Raw genomic sequence first — 20,630 nt, 5'->3', positions numbered from 1 at the left:
TTATCTCTTGCCTGAAGAAGGAGTTTGGCTTGCTGCACTCAGCCCACAGTTAAACGAAGCGTGTGGACTTCTCCAGCATCCTGACACTCATTGTCTGAAGAAAAACAGTTTTATAAGTCAGGCTACCACCTTCTTTCTTCATCAGGCATGGTAGAAAAAGAGAAGACTGGTTCTACATGTCTCTGGCTGGAAGCAACCACCTAGGTGTGTTTCATACTCAAGGGCTGGAAGGGTCTCCCATAGGTGAGCTGGTGGGATTCTGCTTCCCATTTATCCACAATTTAGCAACAATGTTCATAGCAGGCCACAAGTAGTATTTACTATTATTTTACTTGTATAGTTCCTCTTTTACTTCTGTCAAAGCCACTGAGCAGGTAATAAAACACTGTAATAATTAACCAATAATAATTGAAGTATGCTGTATGAAAACCAAACCAAATGCTAACAAGCCAAACAAAAGAAAAACACGCACAGTACATCCCTGTTTGTAGTGCTGTCTGCTGCAATCATTATACACGTTGATACAATAATACTGAGCACTTAATTACCGCATCATTTTTAAAGTGCTGTATAAACATTAACCAAGCCTCAGAGGTAGGGGAGGTATTATTTTCTCCTATTATTGTATTATTTAAAGAGGTAAAATTCTGGCAAAGTGAGGGTAGTTGGTAATTTAGTGTCATGAAGTCAGGATGCTGGTGGGGTGGGAGGTGAGGATGGCAGCTTCATGGCTGGTCCGCCACTATTCTGGGGACAGAAAAGGACCTGTGTTGGCTTTTTGTGAAATGCATGGAGCTGGTGTTCAGGGAGAGCAGATGCTCTCTCAGACTCTCTGCTTAGAGTATATGCAGATCAGTGTAATTAGTAACCATATAATCAGCCCTTTTTGAGGCAGGCACATGGTGTATTTTGCAAAGTATCTAAACAACTTTAAAGTTGAACTCTCCATCAGGGCTGTGTATAGGGCTAAGAGAAGGCTGCTATAGTCTTGTGTGTCTGCTGCCCCCCTCTCTCAATCCCAGTGTTGGTTTTGGGAATGATTTTCCCTGCAAAGCCCTTAATATTCTATGTGGTGGTACATGACTTCATCCGAGGAGAATCCCACAGGCACACCAGCGTGATCTGCTCTGTCATGTTTCTGTGACCCAATTTTCCCTGTTCTTTGTCTCAGACCTTCCCTGACCCCAGGCCTATTATCTCTTCCAATAATTCACCCAGGCCATTATTAATGGTGCATTAACTTTGGCTGTGCTTTCAGTGAAGATGTTTTTCTTGTGCTCATTCAGTCGCTCAACTCACTTAAACAGCGAGATCATTATTCGGGGGACGTCACAAAAATACAGAAACCATCTCCCTTGTTGACACCTACAGCCCTGCAGGCACTTTGCTGGAGGGGTGGCCATCCCAATACAACACTGAAACGCCCAGGAGGGACTGTCAAAGGGACTTGAGTAGCCACACACACACTCAGTTGTCTGGGGCCAGTTTGCCTCTTCTGCTTGCACCCCAAGCAGTCCTGACTGTCTGGAGCCCAAAGAGCCTGGGAGAGCTCTAATATGAGGGAAATTGCTACAGTAGGACTGGGGAGAAAACCATGAGCCCTTCTTTTCAGTTTCAAAGCAAATCTGATATTTGCCACTCCAATTGTAGGATACCAAAATGCATTCCTTTAAAATGTACTGGATCCCTAAAACTGGGTAATTGGTAAAAATGAGTAAAATTTTCCAAACACAGAAATGAATGCCACCTCTAATTTAATTCTCACTTGATGCGTTGAGCTTCTTTTGGTGATGATTGAGTGAAGGACTCTTTGTGTTTGTTGTACCTTTAACCTTGCCTTTGAGAAGAGAGTGAGATTTGAACATCCAGGAAAAAATGTGGGCAGCAAGAACAGGAAAACTAGCAAGTGCCTCCTCTCATGTCTTAAGAGGTTTCTATGTATTGTCTAGTGCACACAGCACTTGTTTTCCTTTTATCTGTTTTAAACAAGCTGGTCCCCAAAAAAAAAAAAAGAACCTGTTGCAAGCTGCTTTGTCACACCAAGAAGTGTCCTACTACCCCCAGTGACAAGGATGTGGCCTGTGACAGCACAGCACTACTGCCACAAAAGCACTCGGGGGCACTCACCAGCCCTTTCTGGGATATCCCTCTCCCATTTGTTTTCTGTGTCGTCTGCTGGTGAAAAGCTGCTGATGCCACCGCAGTGACAGGAGTGCATGAGCTGTTGTTTGGAGAAGTTTTTCTCCTGCTTATCCAAATCAATCCAATGCCCAGGGGCTCCAAAGCCTTTCTGAGATGATGTTGCAGTTTCTGCCTGCTGTGGTTGAGGTTCACTATGGGACCTACTATTGTTTGATTGCATAGACATGGGCAAGTTATTTTATGTTACCCTGTTTCATCTCTCCTCCAGTAAAAAAAGTACAGTGCTTCAAATGCATGTGTTTTCTTCTCTTGCTCAGGAGAGGTGAAAATTTGTTAGTCTTTGCAAGGTAGCTTGTGATGCCTTTATGAAAATGTGTCCCATGCCCTGTTAAAACCATAAGAAATCAAACCAAAAGGGATTTCAAAAGTCAGCATTTGCTTTTCATCATTTATAAAATGTTATTTTATGGGTGTTTTTTGCAGATTTGTTGGGAAAAGCACTGCGAGTACCACTTTATCCAGACAGCAATCTTATACTTCTTCAAGAAAATACTTTCTCTTTTGATTGCGAAAGGTCGTGCTCTATTTTTGATGGAAAAAAAGCTTGCTCACTTGTTCCCACAGAAGAACATTGGATATCCATAGGAACCCCCCATTTTTTTAGCTCAGTCAGTAGCCTGCACAGTTCATGTGTGCTTTAGATAAAGCAGCAGGAGCTCTGTGATATTGGACAGTACAGAGGATTTTGGGGGGAGGAGGAGGGAGTGCTTTTCAGTGTAGCTTCCCAGCTGGTCTTGCTGTGGCACCCCAGTTGCTAGTACGAACAGAAGACATCCCTTAAGTGTTTTCTGAAGGGCTTTCTTCATTATTTTTGTCAAAATGAAGCGTAAATGAAACCTGATTCAACTTGGGGCCTGTTTTCTTTGCTGCTGCTGCTTTCTTTTTTTTTTCTTTTTCCTAAAGCCATCACATGTGTAGGCCGAAGTATATGGAAGAGAAAAAGCTTATTTGACCCTTCCTAAATCTCCTTTTTGGGCTCAAAAAGAGGTGTTTCTGTGAGAGATGTCAAAACGTCTCTTTTGCTCTTTTAATGCGAACCCATACGTGCAGCATGTGTTTCTCTTGAGGCACAGGTTTATCTGCGGAGATAATCAAAAGCCTGTATCATCCTCATAAAATGCCTGTTTCTGATGCCTCCCTCCCCGATTCCTGGGATTTTCTGCAAAGGGACATCCCCTTTAAACCTGCGTTTCTGCTTCATATCTTTTCTCTTTGAAGCCAGAGGGTTGGCTGGCCTTTGAATAGGCAAGGATGAGAATATAGCAGTGGGAGGTCCGTGTCTTGCTCATAAACCTCGGCCAGAAAATCAGCTCTAACAAGTGGGGACAGGCAGCAGCGTCCTTCCCCTTATCAAATGCCGCGGCAGAGCAGACGCATTCCTGCGCGAGCCAGGGCTGGGTGGAAGGTAGGGCCTCCCCAAGGCACCTCTCTGCTCTGCTACTGTGCCATGGGTTTACCCAAGAGCCATATTCTTTCTCTATGAAACATCCTGTTTTCCCATCATCTCTACCCCTTAAGTGCCACTTTGATTTGTTCTTTGGTTTTTTCCCTCCTCCTTCTATGGGAGCCAGAGGAAACATTTATCTGTTGTTCCAGCCCTTAGGGACTTCTTGGAGGTGCCATGGGGTACCTTCGCACCCCAGCATCTTGTACCACATGGCTTGGGGTGGCCCAAATTTTTCCCAGGAGAAAGCTTTCCTCAGGTCTTCTGGTAAAAACTTCCTCCCTCTGTGAAGAACAATCACCATTAGTGCTTGTTGGACAGGTTTGGGGTTAAATCTTCAAAGATTGCTTGAGTTTGGTAAATCCTCTGCCACCTCAAAGCAGATAATGCTATACAAAAGATTGCCTTGATTAGGTTAAAGTTGGCAAATTAATTGCCCTAATCATCATAGTGCCCTTCCCATGGCTATTCAGGAATACATCACCATGACTTACTTGAAGTAATTGAATATAATTGTCTTTTTAACTTGTATGTGTAAAACATCCATCTTTGTTAACAGCGTGTGTTACTGTCCTGCTGCCAGCTTGCTGTCCTGTTTGGGAGGGGTGGGAACAAGAAGCAGAGATGGGCTGATGTTTATGAATTGGTAGTTGATTGCCTATAAAACCATTCATTATTTCTGACCAAGCACCTGGAAGAGAATGAAAAGGAACAGCATTGGCCACCAAAGCCCATAGGCCTTGGCTGGTTCTCCCAGGTAGGGGAGCAGAGGGGAAGCCCTGAAGTGAGATGTTACAAAGGGACACCACCAAACCCGGCCCTTCCCCTCACCCTTGGCAGCAGCAAAACATGAAGCATGTAGTAGGGTTGGAAATGAGAATAGCAGAGTGAAATGGGTGCCCAAGGCAGGGGCATTGCTGTGGTTCAAATAGGTTGAAATCCTAAAAACAAACTGCCAGTGCAGGTCACTGAATTTTTTAATCCATGAAAAGTCAGAGCTGTGAGGAGGCAGAAATTCTCTTCAGATGTCATTTTTATACCAAAAGATAGCTAGGAAAGGAGGCCAGGCAGAAAGAACCTCATGTTTTCTTTTCCCCAGCTCTCCTGAGTGACAGAGAAGGATTGTTTTAGTACAGATTTTCCAATATTGCCTCGGCAATCAACCATTTAGAAGTGCACAGTTACTAAATAAAACATAACTGGTCTGTGTTTTAAGAACTTTGAATTAACCTGTTGCTCTTGATATTTTTATCATTATTAGTAAACTGAACTGGTCCAGGGAATGAGCCCAGGGATTAGCATATGACTCCATATTATTAATATACTTGACCACAATGCCCAGTAAAGTGTCAGCCCATGTCAGCTCACTCTTTTCTGTAGTTTGGGGACTCACCCCAGCACTAGACATTTCCCTTACAGGCAGAGTGTCCACCTTGTCTTGGGAGGTTGCAAAATTTCACCCAGCGGGATGGCAGCTGGTCTGTAGGCTGGCCCCAGAACCACAGAGGAGCTGGGTTTATTTGTATGGCATAAATACGGGGTGAGCTGTGCAGGAAGCTGAGCCCAGGGGCTCCTGATGGAGAAGATGTTAGTGTTTGGCACCAGGTGTCTGTGCAGGGATGTTTGATTTTTGACTGTGTTTGGTGTATGGTGATGTAAAATTTCCTTGCCCCACTCCCTCTGGTCCGCACAGTAGCTGTAAGCTGTGTCCATAGCAGCATCCTCAGGGAGGAGGGCAGCAGCTCCAGGTGCCTGCCAGCTCTGGCAGCAGTTTGGGCTGAGCATGGTGTGGGGAGACCAAAGGCTGTTTGCTGCTGCCTCAGTAGAGGACAGGGTGTGACTGCTGAATGCTGAATTTCTGACCTGGAAAAACACTGGCTGCCTCTTAAAATGAGGGGTAGGTACAAGTGTCCTTATGGAAGAGATCATCCCTACCCAGGACGGTTAAAGGGTGAATGCTCCTCCTGCCAAAGCAAATCCTAAAGGATACAAGTTTATTCTGCCCCTGAGCTGCTTTGGGGAGAGGAGGGGAGGGGAGCAGAAGGGAGGAAAGCAGTTAACAGTTACCCTACTGTGTCCTGACATCAGGCGAGCTGCAAAAATGCTCCCAGTGTATCAGGTTGTGTGCGGTGCCAGCGCTTCGCTGGAGCACGGAGAGCAAGTCTGCTGTGGAGCCTTAAATACTTTCCACCCGACTACCTTAGCTTAACGCCTTTCAGCAGAGTTGGCAGGATGGTTGTTTTTGTGTAGTCTCTCACCTCTCCCGGCAGCCCGGCTGACGCGCCTGTGCCGTGCTGTGCTCAGGGATTGTACGTTGCAATGGGAGTAGGAGCCTCAGATCCTCCTGCTGATATGCCTGGAAAGACGTGTGTGAGGATTCCATGCAGGCTTTGCGTGACGGACCCGAAAGGAGCAGAGCCTTGCCGGACGGAGTCAGCGTAGCTCTCTTGCAGCTGGAGCCACAGATGTGAAAGGCTGAATTTTAAGTCTTTCAAAGAAAAGAGTTGGGTGTTTACTGGAGTTTGCTGAGCATCAGTGAGAGACTCGGCCCAAGCTCTGACACTTTGGTTTTGGATGGTGCTTCCTCGCTCTACAGAGAGATGCTACCTGTCACGGAGGCAAGTCACAGTGAAATGCTGAGGGCAGGATGGGTTTTGAAATTCTCCCTTAGGAGGCTGGGTTTGGTTTGCTTTTAGTTTCCAGTTAGACGGAAAGGCCAAGAAGCCAAAAGGGGAATGGAAAGAACTGTAAAAATACAAAGTAATCTTTGATGAAGAACTTCTGTTTGTGAAAGCAGAGCAAGCCTAGCCTTTTTAAGTCTATTGCTAGTACAAGTCTAGAAAGCGGCACTGTTTCAGATGCGATGAGCCCTATCGGAGGGCGATTGCACTGTATCATTATCAAGGCTCTGCTAATTGTATTTTTTTTTTAGCTTCCATAATTTTAGCATGAAAGGCCAAGGTGGCCAGGAGGTCTTGTTGGGGGTCGCATGGAGAAATAACCCGTTGAATTTTCCATCAGTTCGTCTCACTCAAAAATTCTCGCCGTTAACTTTTGGGGTCAATAATAAATATTAAAACCTGTAGGTTTAATAAGTCAATGTAGGTGTTCTCTGCCTTGTGAGACCACTTTATCTTTCCATCAAAGATGAAACAAGCTTCTCAAATGAATAAAAAATAGGGCCTCAAGTGATTACAAGTGGGAGCAATTTGGGCTTCTCTCTCAGAACCTGGCAGTAGGCACTTCTGAGCCTCTTCTGACTGCCTAGGCAGTCTGCATTAGCTCTACTCTTGCTGTTATATTTTTAGGTAAATATTTCCAATCTGTGTGTACAGACCTTCAGAAAAGGTGTTTGCTGCCACTCCAAGCATGAGGGACGACACAGGTCTGGATCCCGCCAGGCTCTGATGAGTCTGATTTGCGTTGCAAGTCTAGTTTTCCTTGGTGCTTCCTATAATCTCCTCAAGTTCAAAGAGCGCTTAGCTGCTTGTCTTTGTCAAAAACCCTGTTGGAGATCTTTTATGTCGAAGATGTAGGATTTCTCCGCATGACTTTGATTATTTATTCATTCCACTTCTCTGGTGTATGATAGCGCTGATATCATGAAGACCCCTTGTCTTGCACTGCTCTTGCTCTGAAATTCATGGAGATTTAGTGCCTTTGAAATTGTTTTAAAAGGAAAGGAAAAGTTTTTGAAGTCCCTTTTTTTTTCTTCTTCTTCTTCTATTCCTCTCAACAGTGCCGCAGCACATTTTTCCGGCCTTCCACGCTCCTTTGCCTATTGACATGCGCCACCAGGAAGGACGATACCATTACGAACCTCACTCTATCCACGCTATCCACGGGTAAGTCTTGCACCTCTGCTCCCATACCTTGCCAAAATATTGCCCACCTACAGTACATGAATCCCAGGGGCTCGCTGCCCTCCTGTCAGGCTGGCCCTGCTGGCCACCTCTCTTCCCACTGTCCCTGTCTGGTGGCAGTACTGACCTGCCTGGCAGGAGTGCTGTGCTGCGTGAAGCAGCAGGGTTGGAGCGCAGGGCTCCTGTGTTGTTACCCAGCTGAGGTCCCAGGGACGGGCTTGTCTTGTGTCTTTTTTGTGCCCACAGTGTTTCTCATGTCTCACCATGTTTGGGGTCATTTGTGATGTGGTCTTGATAAGACCTCAGTGCTGCTCCCAGTGTTTGGATACCTTACCTACCATTCCCCTGGTTGAGGGGATGATGCGGAAAGGCTGCCAAGAATACTATAATTCACTTTTATTCCACTGGATGGTGGCCTGGACAGGCAGGTCAGCATTTTCTAAAGTGTAGTGAAGAGGAAAGTTCTCTCACAGGTGTCCATGTCTTCTCTGTAGGGACAGGACCCTGCATTTCAGTGTGACCTCCTTATGAGAGTGGTTTTTCCCCAAGGTGATGGGGAGCAAGCACAGACACCAATCGGGGGCTGTACTCTGACAGGGGGGTAATCACGGTTATCTCCTCATCTGGACAGGACAGCTCAATAGTCCTGGATTTATAGGACATGTTTATAGCTGTGTTGGCTTCCTTTGTGATTCCAACCATAGCGCAGAAAATGGAGCCAGCAGAGATGTGAGCAGAGGCTGTAGGGACTCTGCGTCTAGGAAGATTTGTTCTCGTCCCTGAAATACACCATGTCTGTGAGAGAGGAGGAGCAGCCTGGGGGGGTTGGTGGTCCCATATCTGCCCTGAAATCCCTCAGACTGTGGCTGGAACACAGGTCTCAGCCATCAGCTGAAGGACAGGGCACTCAGTGTAAGGGAGCCTGTAAGAGCTGGAAACATATTTCAAGAAGAGCAAAGGAAAAAAAATAAGGCTCATCACTTAAAAACCTCTCATTTGATCCTTCTGTTGAGTCCAGAGCCCTGCTGTGGTCCCACTATCCTCCCAGGGTCAGCACTCACCTGTGGCTGGGGCTGTTTGTAAAGCTGTGCTTTTTCTGGATACGTGTGAGCAAGGGAACAGCCCCCGGGAGACAAGTACAACAGATGGCGGCAGCCAGGATATCTGTGGAGTCCCACAGCTACCAGGGCTTTATTCCACTTCCAAAATGCTGCAGGAAAAAATGATAGGGCATTCCCCTGGATCCTACCAGAAGGCAAGTCGTTGTCTTTTTTGGCTAGCAGTCAGTTTGACTGGATGTTTAAAGGGGCAGATCAACTCCTTCCACACTGTGCTCAAAGGGGAAAAGAACAAGTTCCTGATGTGGGAACTGGGGGGGCTATAGCAGGCTGAATGAAACAGCTTTGGTCTTGTGAGCAAGTACATCCAAAACTTGCAGGAAAAAAGAAAGAGAAATAAATCCCCTATTGGGATATGGTTAATAAGCTAGAGCTCCTGCTAATAAAGCACATACTGACTTCTGAAAGGGACAATATTTGAAACAAGAAGTGAGGATGGCAGATGCTCAGATGTTTAGCACCAGGTTATTTGTGTGTCCCACTCAGTGCTCCTCTTTAATCCTTATGGGCAGGTTAGGCTGCTCTGACTCTGCAGCAGGTTCTTCAGTGAGATTGTGGAGCCGAGACCTTGCCAGCGGTACCATGTACCTGTGAATCATAATGTCCAGTGACAGGTCCCAGTATTTTATCATATTGGAGTTGTCCAACTGATCAAGCCCAGACAAGTGTATAGTGCTGGCAGACCATGTTTCAGTTCATCTGTGCCAATATTAACAATCCATGGTCTTGCCAGTGACCGCATTTGTCTGTCATGGAACCAAGAGGGTCCTGCTTAGCATTTGGTAACTGTTGGTAAGTAGCTGTTGCCTTTTTTCTTTGGGATCCTTCCCAGCAGCACCTTTCACAAAAACAATTTGTGGGATCCTAGAGAGAAAACTTGTTGGAAATATGATTTTCTTTTAAAAGTTTGATAAGACCAGTCTTGCTACCTGAGCATTGGTCTTAAGATTGCTTCTGTGCCTGTTAAAAAAACAAAGCTTAGCAGCCAATTGCTTTTGTCTGTGGAGGTTTTTTTTTAGGGTCAAGGGAATTCCACTTCTGTTCATCTCTTTTCCAAGTGCACCAGCCTACAGCACAGTCACATTTGGAAAATTCTGACCAGCTATGGAGTTAGTCTCTTGACTACTTTTTTCTCTTCCAATTTTTTCTTCAAACACTGTAACCTCATCTCCCACCCTTTCTTCCTCTAGGTTTTATTCTACTACTCTTGTTTTCCTCTTCTCTCGTTCTTGCTCTGGAGCTTGTAACATAGAGATTCCACCCGCCTTGCTGGACAATGTCCAGTGTGAAATCATCCAGAACATGGTGGTGAAACTGGGCTAGTGCATGTGTAGAAGTTGTGTATCTCCTATATGATAGGCTTGCTGGACTCTGTAAGCATGCTCAATCCTCTAGAAATTCAAACTCTATCCTGGTAGAGCAGAAACCAATCCTTCTGTGTAAAGTAAACAGCTCGAGAAAAAAAATAAATTAGGCATGTGAATATTTTCACTCTAAAAAATTATGGTAAACGTTTGGAAGAAAAATTGTGTCACTGAGTTTTGGCTCTATGATTAATGTGATCGGTGCCTGACATAGAGCCCCCAATTCATCAAGCCCATACTCTAGCTGTCTGCTGTCTTGCCGGTACCAAATTTGTCTAATTACATGAACATTGCACAGCAAATTAAGTGTAGTCTCATTTTTTGCTAACTATGGGGTCTTATTATCTGCCTACTGCATTATGTCAATGGTTTGTTTCCTGATTGCTTGATGTGACATGGCAGCGCTTACCCTTTCATCACTGTTTGCATTTGGCCTAATAAGAACCTATGTTATTTTATCATAACTGTAAGGAACTCACCTGTGAGGCTCTCTTGAGCAGGACTGCCTGTAGGACCCTTTTCTTGAGAATATGGTTGGGTATATAGAAAACTCAAGTAACAGAAGATCCACATGCCTAGACGAGCATTTGAAAGGTTTGCTGCATTTCTGCTCACAGTTATTAGTATTTATCTCTCAATCATTTCCTTATTTAACAGCATGACAAATAATTTCCAGGGCTTGAGTCTTTTTCCAAAACACTGAGCATTTATTTATGCAAATATACTTCTAGAATGATTTTTTCAGGGTAAAATTGTGTTTCTTCAGTCATTAGGGCAACTCACTTTTCTGTACCGAGTGCTACATCATTCTATCCTTTTTCCGCAGCCTCTTTTTTTTTTTTTTTTACTTTAAGAAAAATCTGGCAAAATCATGGCTGGGCTAGTCCAGGTCAATCATTGTTTGGCTAGTCTAGGAAAATAAAGTATCTCTGACCCTTGAGCTCTCTGCAGTGAAAATAAACAGGAATATTGTGGATTCAAGGCACTGTCCTGGATTTTGATGCTTGTGGTCATCTGGAGGATGGGGATAGATGCAGGACTGGAGCTCAGTGGACATCGAGAATAGAGTAAAACTGTACAGGATGAAATCTCTTCCAGACTGTAGAGTTAGAGCAGAGTGAACAAAGGAAATTGTATCGGTAGGTATAAATTTTATGAGCTGCATCTACCATAACACAGCATCATTTAAAAATACAGCACTCAAATCTAAGAAATTACAGAAAAATAAATTTGCAGATTCTGACTCAGTTCTCTGTGCCACTGAAATAATTCATTAACTTACACAGTCACATACTGTTTTTCCCAGGGATCCTTCCTCTCCCAAACACAGAATGGCCCAGGCTCTGTGGAAGACCAGTGGTGGGTGTTACATGCACTTCCTGCAGGGGCTTTTATCAGTCTATCAGAATTTCACTCTCCACTGTTAGTTTTAAGCAGAACATAGATGAGCCTTATCAGAGAAAAAGTCATCAGCCAAGTGTTTCAGCAGGTTCAAAGCTGAGCCAAACTCACTTCCTAAATCATAGCAGGCCCTTTTCTAACAAAAGGGACTTTTCATATTTCAGTGAGCTGCTTCACAAAAGCTCACCCCACTGGGGGCCAGTCTCTGTGTTAACTCCCCCCACTTTAAACCAAGGGGAGTCAGCATCAGCTTTGCAAGATCAAGCCCTTGACTACAGAGGGGAGCTGCTGGCAGAAGCAGCAGGTGATTACTGATAGCTCCCTTCCACTCCCTGTTTTCAGGTGTGCTTAGCTACTCTCAACTTCTTGGTTTTTTTTTTAAAGCACAACAAAAATAACTAAAAACTCCTTAGCTCAGCTTAAAAGTCCTTGCCAATGCAAGAGCCTTCAGGGCTAACCCTTGTAAACAGCATGCCTAGGCTTGACTCAGCAAGAAGCTTTTTAACAGTAGCTCCTAAACTGTGGTTAAAACCCACCAGGCATTACACAGTGTAACAAACAAAAGCAGCCTTGTTTTTCTACCGACATCCTGGTGGTGTTTCAGGATGCAGTTCTGACATTATTTATTAACAAAATATTGTTGTTGCTCTTCTGTCAACACATAAAAATAGTAAAGAATATCTCTGAGCTGATAGTCACAAATTCCATGGCTTTCCTGAGGACTAATTTGTCTCGAAGACCTAAACATAGAGAAGAATCCATCTCCATGATAACATCGAGTTGCCCTTAATTTCCCTTTGGTAGGGATTTTATCAGGTTTAATCACAGATCTTCCTCCATTTCCCTGAGATCTTAATATATTACAGATTTTCCCTGATATTCAGCCTACACTTTTTTTCTTTATCTGATCCTATTACCCCTCCTTGTTGAAGTTTGTTTTCTTTTTACTATGTTAAAATTACAGAATACCTTTTCAGGACCTGTTCCAATGTTTCTGAGCTGTTTGTGCAGGGTAATTCACAGGCGAGCAAGGTGACTGTTAAACTTTTCATTATAAAAAGGTTATGTCGCAAGTGTTTAGAAGTCTGCCAAGCTTCATGTTGAACCCAAGATTTTCCATGCTGGATATGTGTTTCAGGCTGGTTTTCTCTTTGTTGTTTTTGTGAGATTCAGCTGAGTGAGGCCAAGTGGGGTTAAGAGAAAATATGTTGTTTAGCCATGCAAAAAGTAATAATCATCATCATCATCTTATATCTGTGCTTTGAGAAAAAATATGGTGTCTTGCTTTAGAGGTGGAATTTGCTATTGTCACAGATATGCCTTTTGCTGTTCCTATTTAAAAAAAATCATGCACGCCCCCTGAATTCTGTCAGATATAAATCCTTTGAAAAACCTCCTTTCTAGCACACTCAGTGAAGGGAGTTGGGTGCTGGAGTTTTGCAGCAAACTTTTCCAAGCACTCCCATGGCCCTGGCCGTGCTCCCTCAGAGCCCTTCTGGGCCTTTCCCCCCCCATGCTCCTTGTGTTGTGTTGGCAGCTCTGGAGTCGTCCCCTCCACCCAGGGGGATTCATGACCACAGCTGATGGTGGAGGGGAGCTGGTTGCACCACAGGCTCACTGAGTTGCCTCTGTGTGTTATTGGGTGTAGGTACCATGGCATTCTTTAACTTCTGTGGGACACAGCTCCTGTGAGCCTGCAGCTTTGATCCCATCAGGTGGCTTAGGATGGGACCCCAGGTAATTCCTGCAGCAAGGACACTGCTCTGCTGAGCTACAGAGCATACACACCAATAAAGCCTGCATGTTTTCATATTTACTTTGCTACCAGAGTAGAAAATCTTTGGCAGGTCATGATTGATGGTACTGTGCTGCTTTGGAGATAGAGCGAGCTCCCTCCGGAGTCAAAGCAAACAGCTGCTCAGAGAGGCCTTCTTAGGGGTTTTGCAAAGTTTTACGACTTTCACCAAACAGATCCATTGCTCATTTGGGAAGCAGGTTTGGGGGCTCCCACATCCAATTTATTCTGTCCCCTTCTATCCCACATGCTTATTTTATTTATTTAAGAAAGTAGGAATGTGTGAGTAAGCAATAGTTTTCAGAGGCTGATCTCCTTCAGAAGGCTGGTTTAAACCTCTTCATGGTCTGTAATTATCAGGAGTGTGTTGATTTTAGGTGGCTCTTTGGTAACCTACAGAAGGTGATTTGGGGAACTATCAATACCAATCTCACTGGAAACTATCAGAATTAATATCTGATCTGTCTCCAGGACACCATAGATTAAATATTGGGCTGCTGCTGTCCTGCTTTGGAAGCTGGAAAAACAATTTTGATTTGATTTGTGCTTTTGTTTTCTCACCTCTAAAACACTGTTACAGTACTACTCACCCTCCTGATGTTTTGAGAGCTGAGAAAAGTCAGGTGGATTGTGGATGGTTCAGATCCCCAGAAGGGGCTTGTGGCTTGTTTTCAGGCATTAGGAAGGAAGTGCACAGCACTGCCTACTTGTGCAGAGACTGAGAATGTACATGCTTAAATCTGACCAAGTGGGAGGACAGGCTGATCAGGTCTTCTGAAAATGGGGCAGACATAATCCGAAACACCCATCAGGGCTAGAATGCTTCTGTAGGTTTTTCCAATCTGATAAACTATTCCATTGGGAAAAAACAAAACAAAACCAACCAATCAAACACCGAGCCCTACAGCTCTTTCTTTGGCATCTTGCTAACGATTTTCAAGCATTTTCCACTATAAGACAGATTTGCACAGATATGCTGCTCATTAAATTGAGGACATCATGTGTGGTTAGCTAAATAACCATCAGAATATGCTGAAAAACTCAAACCTGAGGTGCAGAGGGACCTGAAGTTTCATGGTTTTTCAGAGTCACCAATTTGTGCAGTAAGACACTAGTCAGACTTAAAAAAATTTGGGTTGGAACTTCAGTTGCTGAATGCTGGTGGCATCTTTCTGGAGCAAGGGGTGTCTGTGAGCTCAGATGGAGTCATGCCCATCAGCACTCAGTGAAAATCTGGGCCACCGAGCTGCTGCTGTTGTGACACCACAACTTCCTGAATGAAAACTTGCAGCTCTAGTTTAGCCTAACCACCTCCAGAAGTGTAAAAACAGCTTGGAGGTTTAAGTATTGAGAACAAGAGCCTGATCTCTGAGGTCTTTTATGTAAACCTCTGGCATGTGTTCGTTTAATATGATGTCACTCTGTAATCCACCATTGCTTTTAAATGTCACTCTCAGAGCTCCATGTCAGCGAGTCTTAAGTGATAATCCCTTTGCTTACCTCACTTTATAGTAGATTAGAAGTGACTTCATGCTTCTACCTTATCCACTGTTAAGCTTGTGCTTTAAGAAAAAAATTATTTAAACTCTATTCTCCTGCTGCTTTCTAAAGAGTTTCTAAATAAAGGGTGCAGGTCTTTCAGAAGGTATCTAAGTGGTATTGTCCATTCTCCTTTGCTTTCAGGATCCTGTGAAAATGGATAAATGTTCAGTGGCAATCTCCTGCCCTTTTAAACTCCAGTGTTACACATTTGTTTTCCAAGTTTTCTTTCAGCTAAATGTGAAGCACTGCCCCTCCTGGCCTCTCTTTTTTCTTAATCCTAAATAAATCCCCTCTCTAGATGGTGTTTCACCTCTCACCAGCTTCATACAGCCACGAGGACAAAAGACAAGACCTGTTGCAGTGTTTTGCTCTTGTGTAGCACTTCTCTTGGTGGGAGGGTTCCCACATTCTGGTCCTGTATCTCCTGGCTGAACTTTTATTCTGTCCTGTAGCAAAACCTTTCCCAAGTATAAAAATGTATTCATGCAGTTCACCTTCCTAGTCCACCCTCCTCTTTTTCACCCCCTGAATTTCACCCTTCTGCTCCTAGCACCTTCTCATGTAACACGTCCCTCCAGATACTTGCTGCATGTTGTCATATCCTTCCTCCCTGCACTAATGAACTGGCCAGGCTGCAGCCTGCTACAGATACTCAAATATTAATCTGCTTGGCCTCCTCATTTTTGCTCTGTTCCTCTGGAATCTTTCCACTGTGTGTGGAGATAAATGGACAAAACCAATCCATCCCTTTGGCTTGTGAAATGAAGGCTGCAGCACATCACTTTTCAGGTGTTGATTAATCTGGGTTTCCAGCTACCAGAGGCCATGGGAAGCAAATAACACAAGGTACTGAGAGACAACAACTAATGGCAGGAGTGCTGGCTTGTGATACTGGAAGAAAAATGTAGGATTTTTAATGTCCAAACACAGCGGAAATTTTAAAATCTCATCCAGAAGTTCCCCCCACGCAACAAAAAGCAGAGAAGTCAATTTACCCTGGAAGGATGAAGGACTGAGTCAACTCTGCTGGGATTAGAACATGTGGTTCGAGGGATCCTAGGTATTTTGGGTCTGATTCTCAGACCACCCAGATGGCTGGGGGGAAAGTAAGGAAAAACAAAAAAAAAAAAGCAACACACTGCAACCTAATAAAAAAAAGGACCCTATCTGGCAGAAGTGTGGTCTGGATACCCTGCCTGCAACTAACACTGTGCACAAACCAAAGGACAGAGCTGGGTGCTGCTACTCTGGCAAATCTCAGATCTGCAGAGCGCTCCTGTGGAAATGTGGGTGTATAAGTGGGCTTTCTAGATTCCTGGCTTTGACACTAAACCATGTATGTTTTTCTTCTGTGTGCCAGACCGTTTTGAGAATTTGTGATTTTACAAAATTTTTCTGCCTTGGAGGCTTTTCATGCTTGCTCTTTTATGTTTCACCATTGATATTAAATAGACAGCAGAGTAAAAGTTTAGAGTATTACTCAAGGGTCAGATTTTAAAAAGTGCCTGTATAATTTCAGATCATAAATCCCACTGTACTGGGCGTAGCTAACAATGCTATTTTGAAAGTCTGTGTTGTGGATTTCAAAATAATGTTGGCCCTTAGGACTGGCTTGTCAGCTCTGGTAATGGGGAGGCACTGTGGGGTTTTCACACATGTGGTGTCCCAGGTTATGTTAACTCCCTCAACCTTCACTGAAATTCAGGACCCCAAACCCAGTCCTAGTAAAGTAGCTAAGTCTCTAAAAGTTGGCTGGAAGCCATAAAATGGCTGGAAGGGAGTTAAGAAACACAAACATGTTAATGAAGTAGCTTGTGGATGCTTGTTGCCCAGTAGGCAAATCCAGGTCATACAACTCCCATAGGACTGATGGGGATGTTTTCTGTCATGTCTTCTCTATGTTGTAGGAGCATGCACAAAGCAAATCTCTTGGGAGCACATGCTATGGAAAAACCATACAAGTTGGTATCAGCTGGCCAGGTTCCACTTCAAGAACAAGTTTACTGCCTTCCCTGTGCTCCCTTTTTTAGCATATATGGGGTTGGGTTTTGTTGTAGTTGATGCTGGTGGCTGATAGTGACACCAGGAGACTGCAAGCCTTCTGATGATTTTTTTAATTATTTTTTTAAACTGATACTTGGAGCAGGCAACATCATACAACATGGCAGGAGCCTGGGAAGTAGGAGCTATCCTTTCCCACCCCCTGAGCAGCAGAAGGACCTGTACCATGGTCTCACTGTTGCTGAGTGCCTGCTGCTAGATTGAATGTGAGAGCTGAGCTCCACGACCACCTTCTGCCCTTTCTACGGGTGCAGTGGTGCATTAGTGTTTCTTTTGCAGAGGTGGAGCCTGCTCATAGCAGAGGTGTTTCTTCCTGCTGTAGTTCATTTTATCTCTTTCTTCCACCTCTCTCTACCCAAATTGGTTACAATCGCACCTGGGTGCAGGTGATCACCTGAGAGGTGATCTCAGGTATGCCCAAAAAAAACCCATCTGGGCTGTATGAAATGAACTTGTATCAAGCTTTATGAGTTTAAGTGTCTCTGAGAAAGAATTTGTGTTCATAAATCCTGTAAGGACCTTTGGAATATTTTCCTTTTGATCCTGTAAAGCATCCTAAAAAAGAATTTGTCTTATTGCTCCTGTTGCCACTTCATGAGAGTCTTTCCTAGCTACTTACACAGCTTTTGAGTTGCTAACCAGATGCAGGATGTGTTACCTGCTGACGGAATGCTTCATCTGAAAGCTTCTTAAAATCCCACAGAGTAACCACACATCCCAAATTACCATTGGTAAAGGAAAGACTACCGGATTGTGGTTAATACATTAAAAATAGAAAAGTTTCAAGCTGCAATAGGGCAATGTTCTTACAAGCCTATTCTTGTTTATGACTATTTGTCTTCACCTTGAGATAAAACATTTGATTTCATATGCTGTCTTTCATCCCAAATCAAGTGCAGTGCAATATTTTACTAGAGAAAACTGCATTTTGTATGGCAAAAAGAAGGGTGTAGAAAGATAGGGTGGTGAAGGAGTTAATGCATTCAGTCATCAAATCAACAAATGAAAAGGAGATCAATCCAATGGGGATTAGCAAAGAAGGAGAAGAGACATTTATAGAAGAAATTTAAAAAGAAGTGATGAGCTGATGAACCAGAGGGACATATAGAAAGTGATTTAGGTTGCAGAAATGCTTTTAAGTCTTTCCCTATTCAGGAAAACACCTAAATATATGCTTGATTAGAAATAGCTCCTTATGTCCATTGACTTAAATCCATGTTTACATACTGTCCTGGAAAGAGGTGATCTTATGCCATAAGATCACCTGCCATAAACCAGAAAAGTTTACTAAATCCTTTTTGTGTAGTCCTGCTGTAAAAATAGATTATATTAGAGATTTTTCCTGTGACAATATGGACTTGGCAGTTGACTTCAGACCTGTTGCTGCAATGGAGTATTTGTTGGTGTTTTCATGAAGGGCTTAATTTAATGTTTCTTTAGATAATTTTGGCAATGTAGGAGCCAAAGCCTAATGAAGAGGGACTACAGCTCTGATTACTTGTCCATAAGATTGTGGTGGGTCCAGCATCATCACAAAGATCCTGAGGCTGATACTAGGCCAGCTTGAGGAGTCTTGTCACAACTCTATCATATGGACAAAATGTTCCTAGTAAGTTTTCAGGGAAGCAACAGTACTGCTTCAAGTCAGGTCAGATACTGTGGTGGTCCCACTTGTTTGAAAACGCCATCAAGGAGCCAACGATGTTTTCCAGTAGCAAGGAAGCAAAATGAGATTTTTGCTGTTGATTTACCCTGATCATGAGGTACCCATTTTATGATGGCATCTTGTAGGGGTCAGGTTATGAGAGTTTGTGTGTGGTAGGGATTAGGTCAGGGTACATTGCTGCATTATCTATAAGCCAGTGGGAAGGATTTTGCTGACAGGTCCCCAGGGACAAATTGCATAAAAGTTGTTTCTAAGTTTTACTCTTTCTTCCTAGTCCTCTAGCCCAAATGCTTTTCTGTAAGAAGTAATGCCAAGAACTGATGAAAAGCAAGGTATCTGCAAAGTTTTATCCGGTACATTTAAACTCTTCAGTAGTTATTACCTGTTTGTATATTATTTTCAGTAGAGAGCATAGTGAAATCATTGTCAGCAGACCCCAAATCACTTCATTCCCTTGGGGAAAAGACCAAAAAAAAAAAAAAAAAAAAAGGAAGATTTCCAAGCAAGTTTTTCCAGACATCTTTGAAAAAGAAATTGTGTATGCACAAATAACCAAACCAATTTTCAAGTTAGGTCAGGAAAGTTCAAACACCAACCCCCTCAGTGCATGCAACAGTGAGATGACCAGAATGTAAGAGACTAAAATGGAATTGAGCAAGGTCAGATATTTTACAACCCGTGTTTTTTTAAGAATCCCATGGGATCTTAACCAAGGACAAATACGCTGCATTTTTGGGCTTTAGCAGCTGGTAATGACAGCTGCTCCATATTCCTTACCAGAGCACTGTCATGTGGCATTGCCTAATGAGTTGGAGGGAAAGTCACTCTCCCACCAGTTCCACTTCCTCCATGTCCTAGGATTTTTTTTTTCAAGTCATCTGCCCGAGGCTTGACTAGGTCTTGACCTCTCCTGGCATTTGAGATCTAAAGCTGCTATGACTCCAGACTTCCCTCAACTACCTCTGGTTTGAATCCTGTCAGTGCTGAGAGGAGCAAGAATAAGAAACTCTTCAAAGAGTTGTTTGTTTGTTTGTTTAAGATCTGGCTTCTGCCAAATGTGAAGAAGGTAGGAGCACTGTGAGCTGTAGCTTCTTTCCATTCAGGTCCTGATGTGCTGATGGACCTCAGGATTCTGTCAGCCTGGTTTCTTGATGCGTAATCTCTCCTGAGCAGGGTTTGCATTTCTGGTGAATTTTGTTACAATTTCTGATAGGACAGATGGTGAGCAGTGACTTGAGCTTAGTTTGCACATGGGTGTTGCATTGCTTCAGGTATGTCACACTGATGCAGCGTGTTGGGTGACTGACCTCTCCTATGGGGGCTCAGTGAGTAAATGGCACAAACTGAGGGATGGAAAATTCCCTGAGGTGCCTTGCCCTGAAGAGCAGATCAGGATTTCTCACAAAATCTTGAATTAGATGCAGTGGTTTCCAAGCCCTTCTTTTGTTTTTTGACTGCATTGCCAAACTGGCCTTCATCCAGACTCTGGTTGCTGTGATTGATTTCATTGCTTTGCCGTTCATGAACCCAACACCAACTGTACAGACTCTGTGTTCATTGGTGGCTTTTCTCCCAGGCAGAGCAATTTTGTGGTTCACATATTCACCAGCAAAATTGCTGCAATCTATGAACTTCCAGTGCAGTAAGGACTCTGTAGTGTGAGGTCTCAATCTAATCTCTTCTTCCTGTTATCTTCCTCAGTGGTTGAAAGCCAGGCTGAAAGATAATCTCCTTGCCTACAGTGCATCATGGTCCGCACTCCCCCAATTGCATTTGAGTCTCAAATGAAAGACCCTCCAAAGTCCAGGAGCAAATCCTTGATTAAAATGAAAATGGAGGCTTTTAGAAGCTGTTCTTGGAGGCTGAAGGTAGAAGACAAAGATGGTACAGCCAGGGAGTCTGGCAGCACTGGGGACATCACAAGAACTTGACAAATCTGCCAGTAAAAATCCATGGGTACAATAGCATGAACTGCATTTGTTGTTAATTTTTGGCTCATCAAACTTTTGTCCTGCTTCACTGAACAACAGAATGAGAGCTTTCAAGTGGGACTTGTGTAATTAAAAGTTTATCTCCTGCCCATAGATACTTACAACTCTTCCTGCACTTGCTCTGTCCCTCAGATACTCTATGACTGAGCTTATAAAATGGCCTGTGCCTCACTGTACCTTTTT

At 43.7% G+C, this 20,630-nt stretch overlaps 1 protein-coding gene across 3 annotated transcripts in view; it reads left to right on the top strand.

Annotated features, from left to right (window-relative positions):
- GLI2 (GLI family zinc finger 2) overlaps nt 1-20,630 on the top strand; it is a 186,469-nt gene that overhangs the window by 114,349 nt on the left and 51,490 nt on the right. For all 3 annotated transcript variants that reach the window (XM_030454712.1, XM_030454713.1, XM_008497000.2), the window contains exon 3: nt 7,386-7,491. In XM_030454712.1, coding sequence (XP_030310572.1) covers nt 7,386-7,491 — 106 coding nt within the window. The remainder of the gene's footprint in view (nt 1-7,385; nt 7,492-20,630) is intronic.

The sequence above is a fragment of the Calypte anna genome, chromosome 7 (assembly GCF_003957555.1).
Source record: "Calypte anna isolate BGI_N300 chromosome 7, bCalAnn1_v1.p, whole genome shotgun sequence".
Lineage (NCBI taxonomy): Eukaryota > Metazoa > Chordata > Aves > Apodiformes > Trochilidae > Calypte > Calypte anna.
The sequence above is the reverse complement of the archived record's forward strand: the minus strand, read 5'-3'. Positions and strand labels throughout refer to the sequence as shown.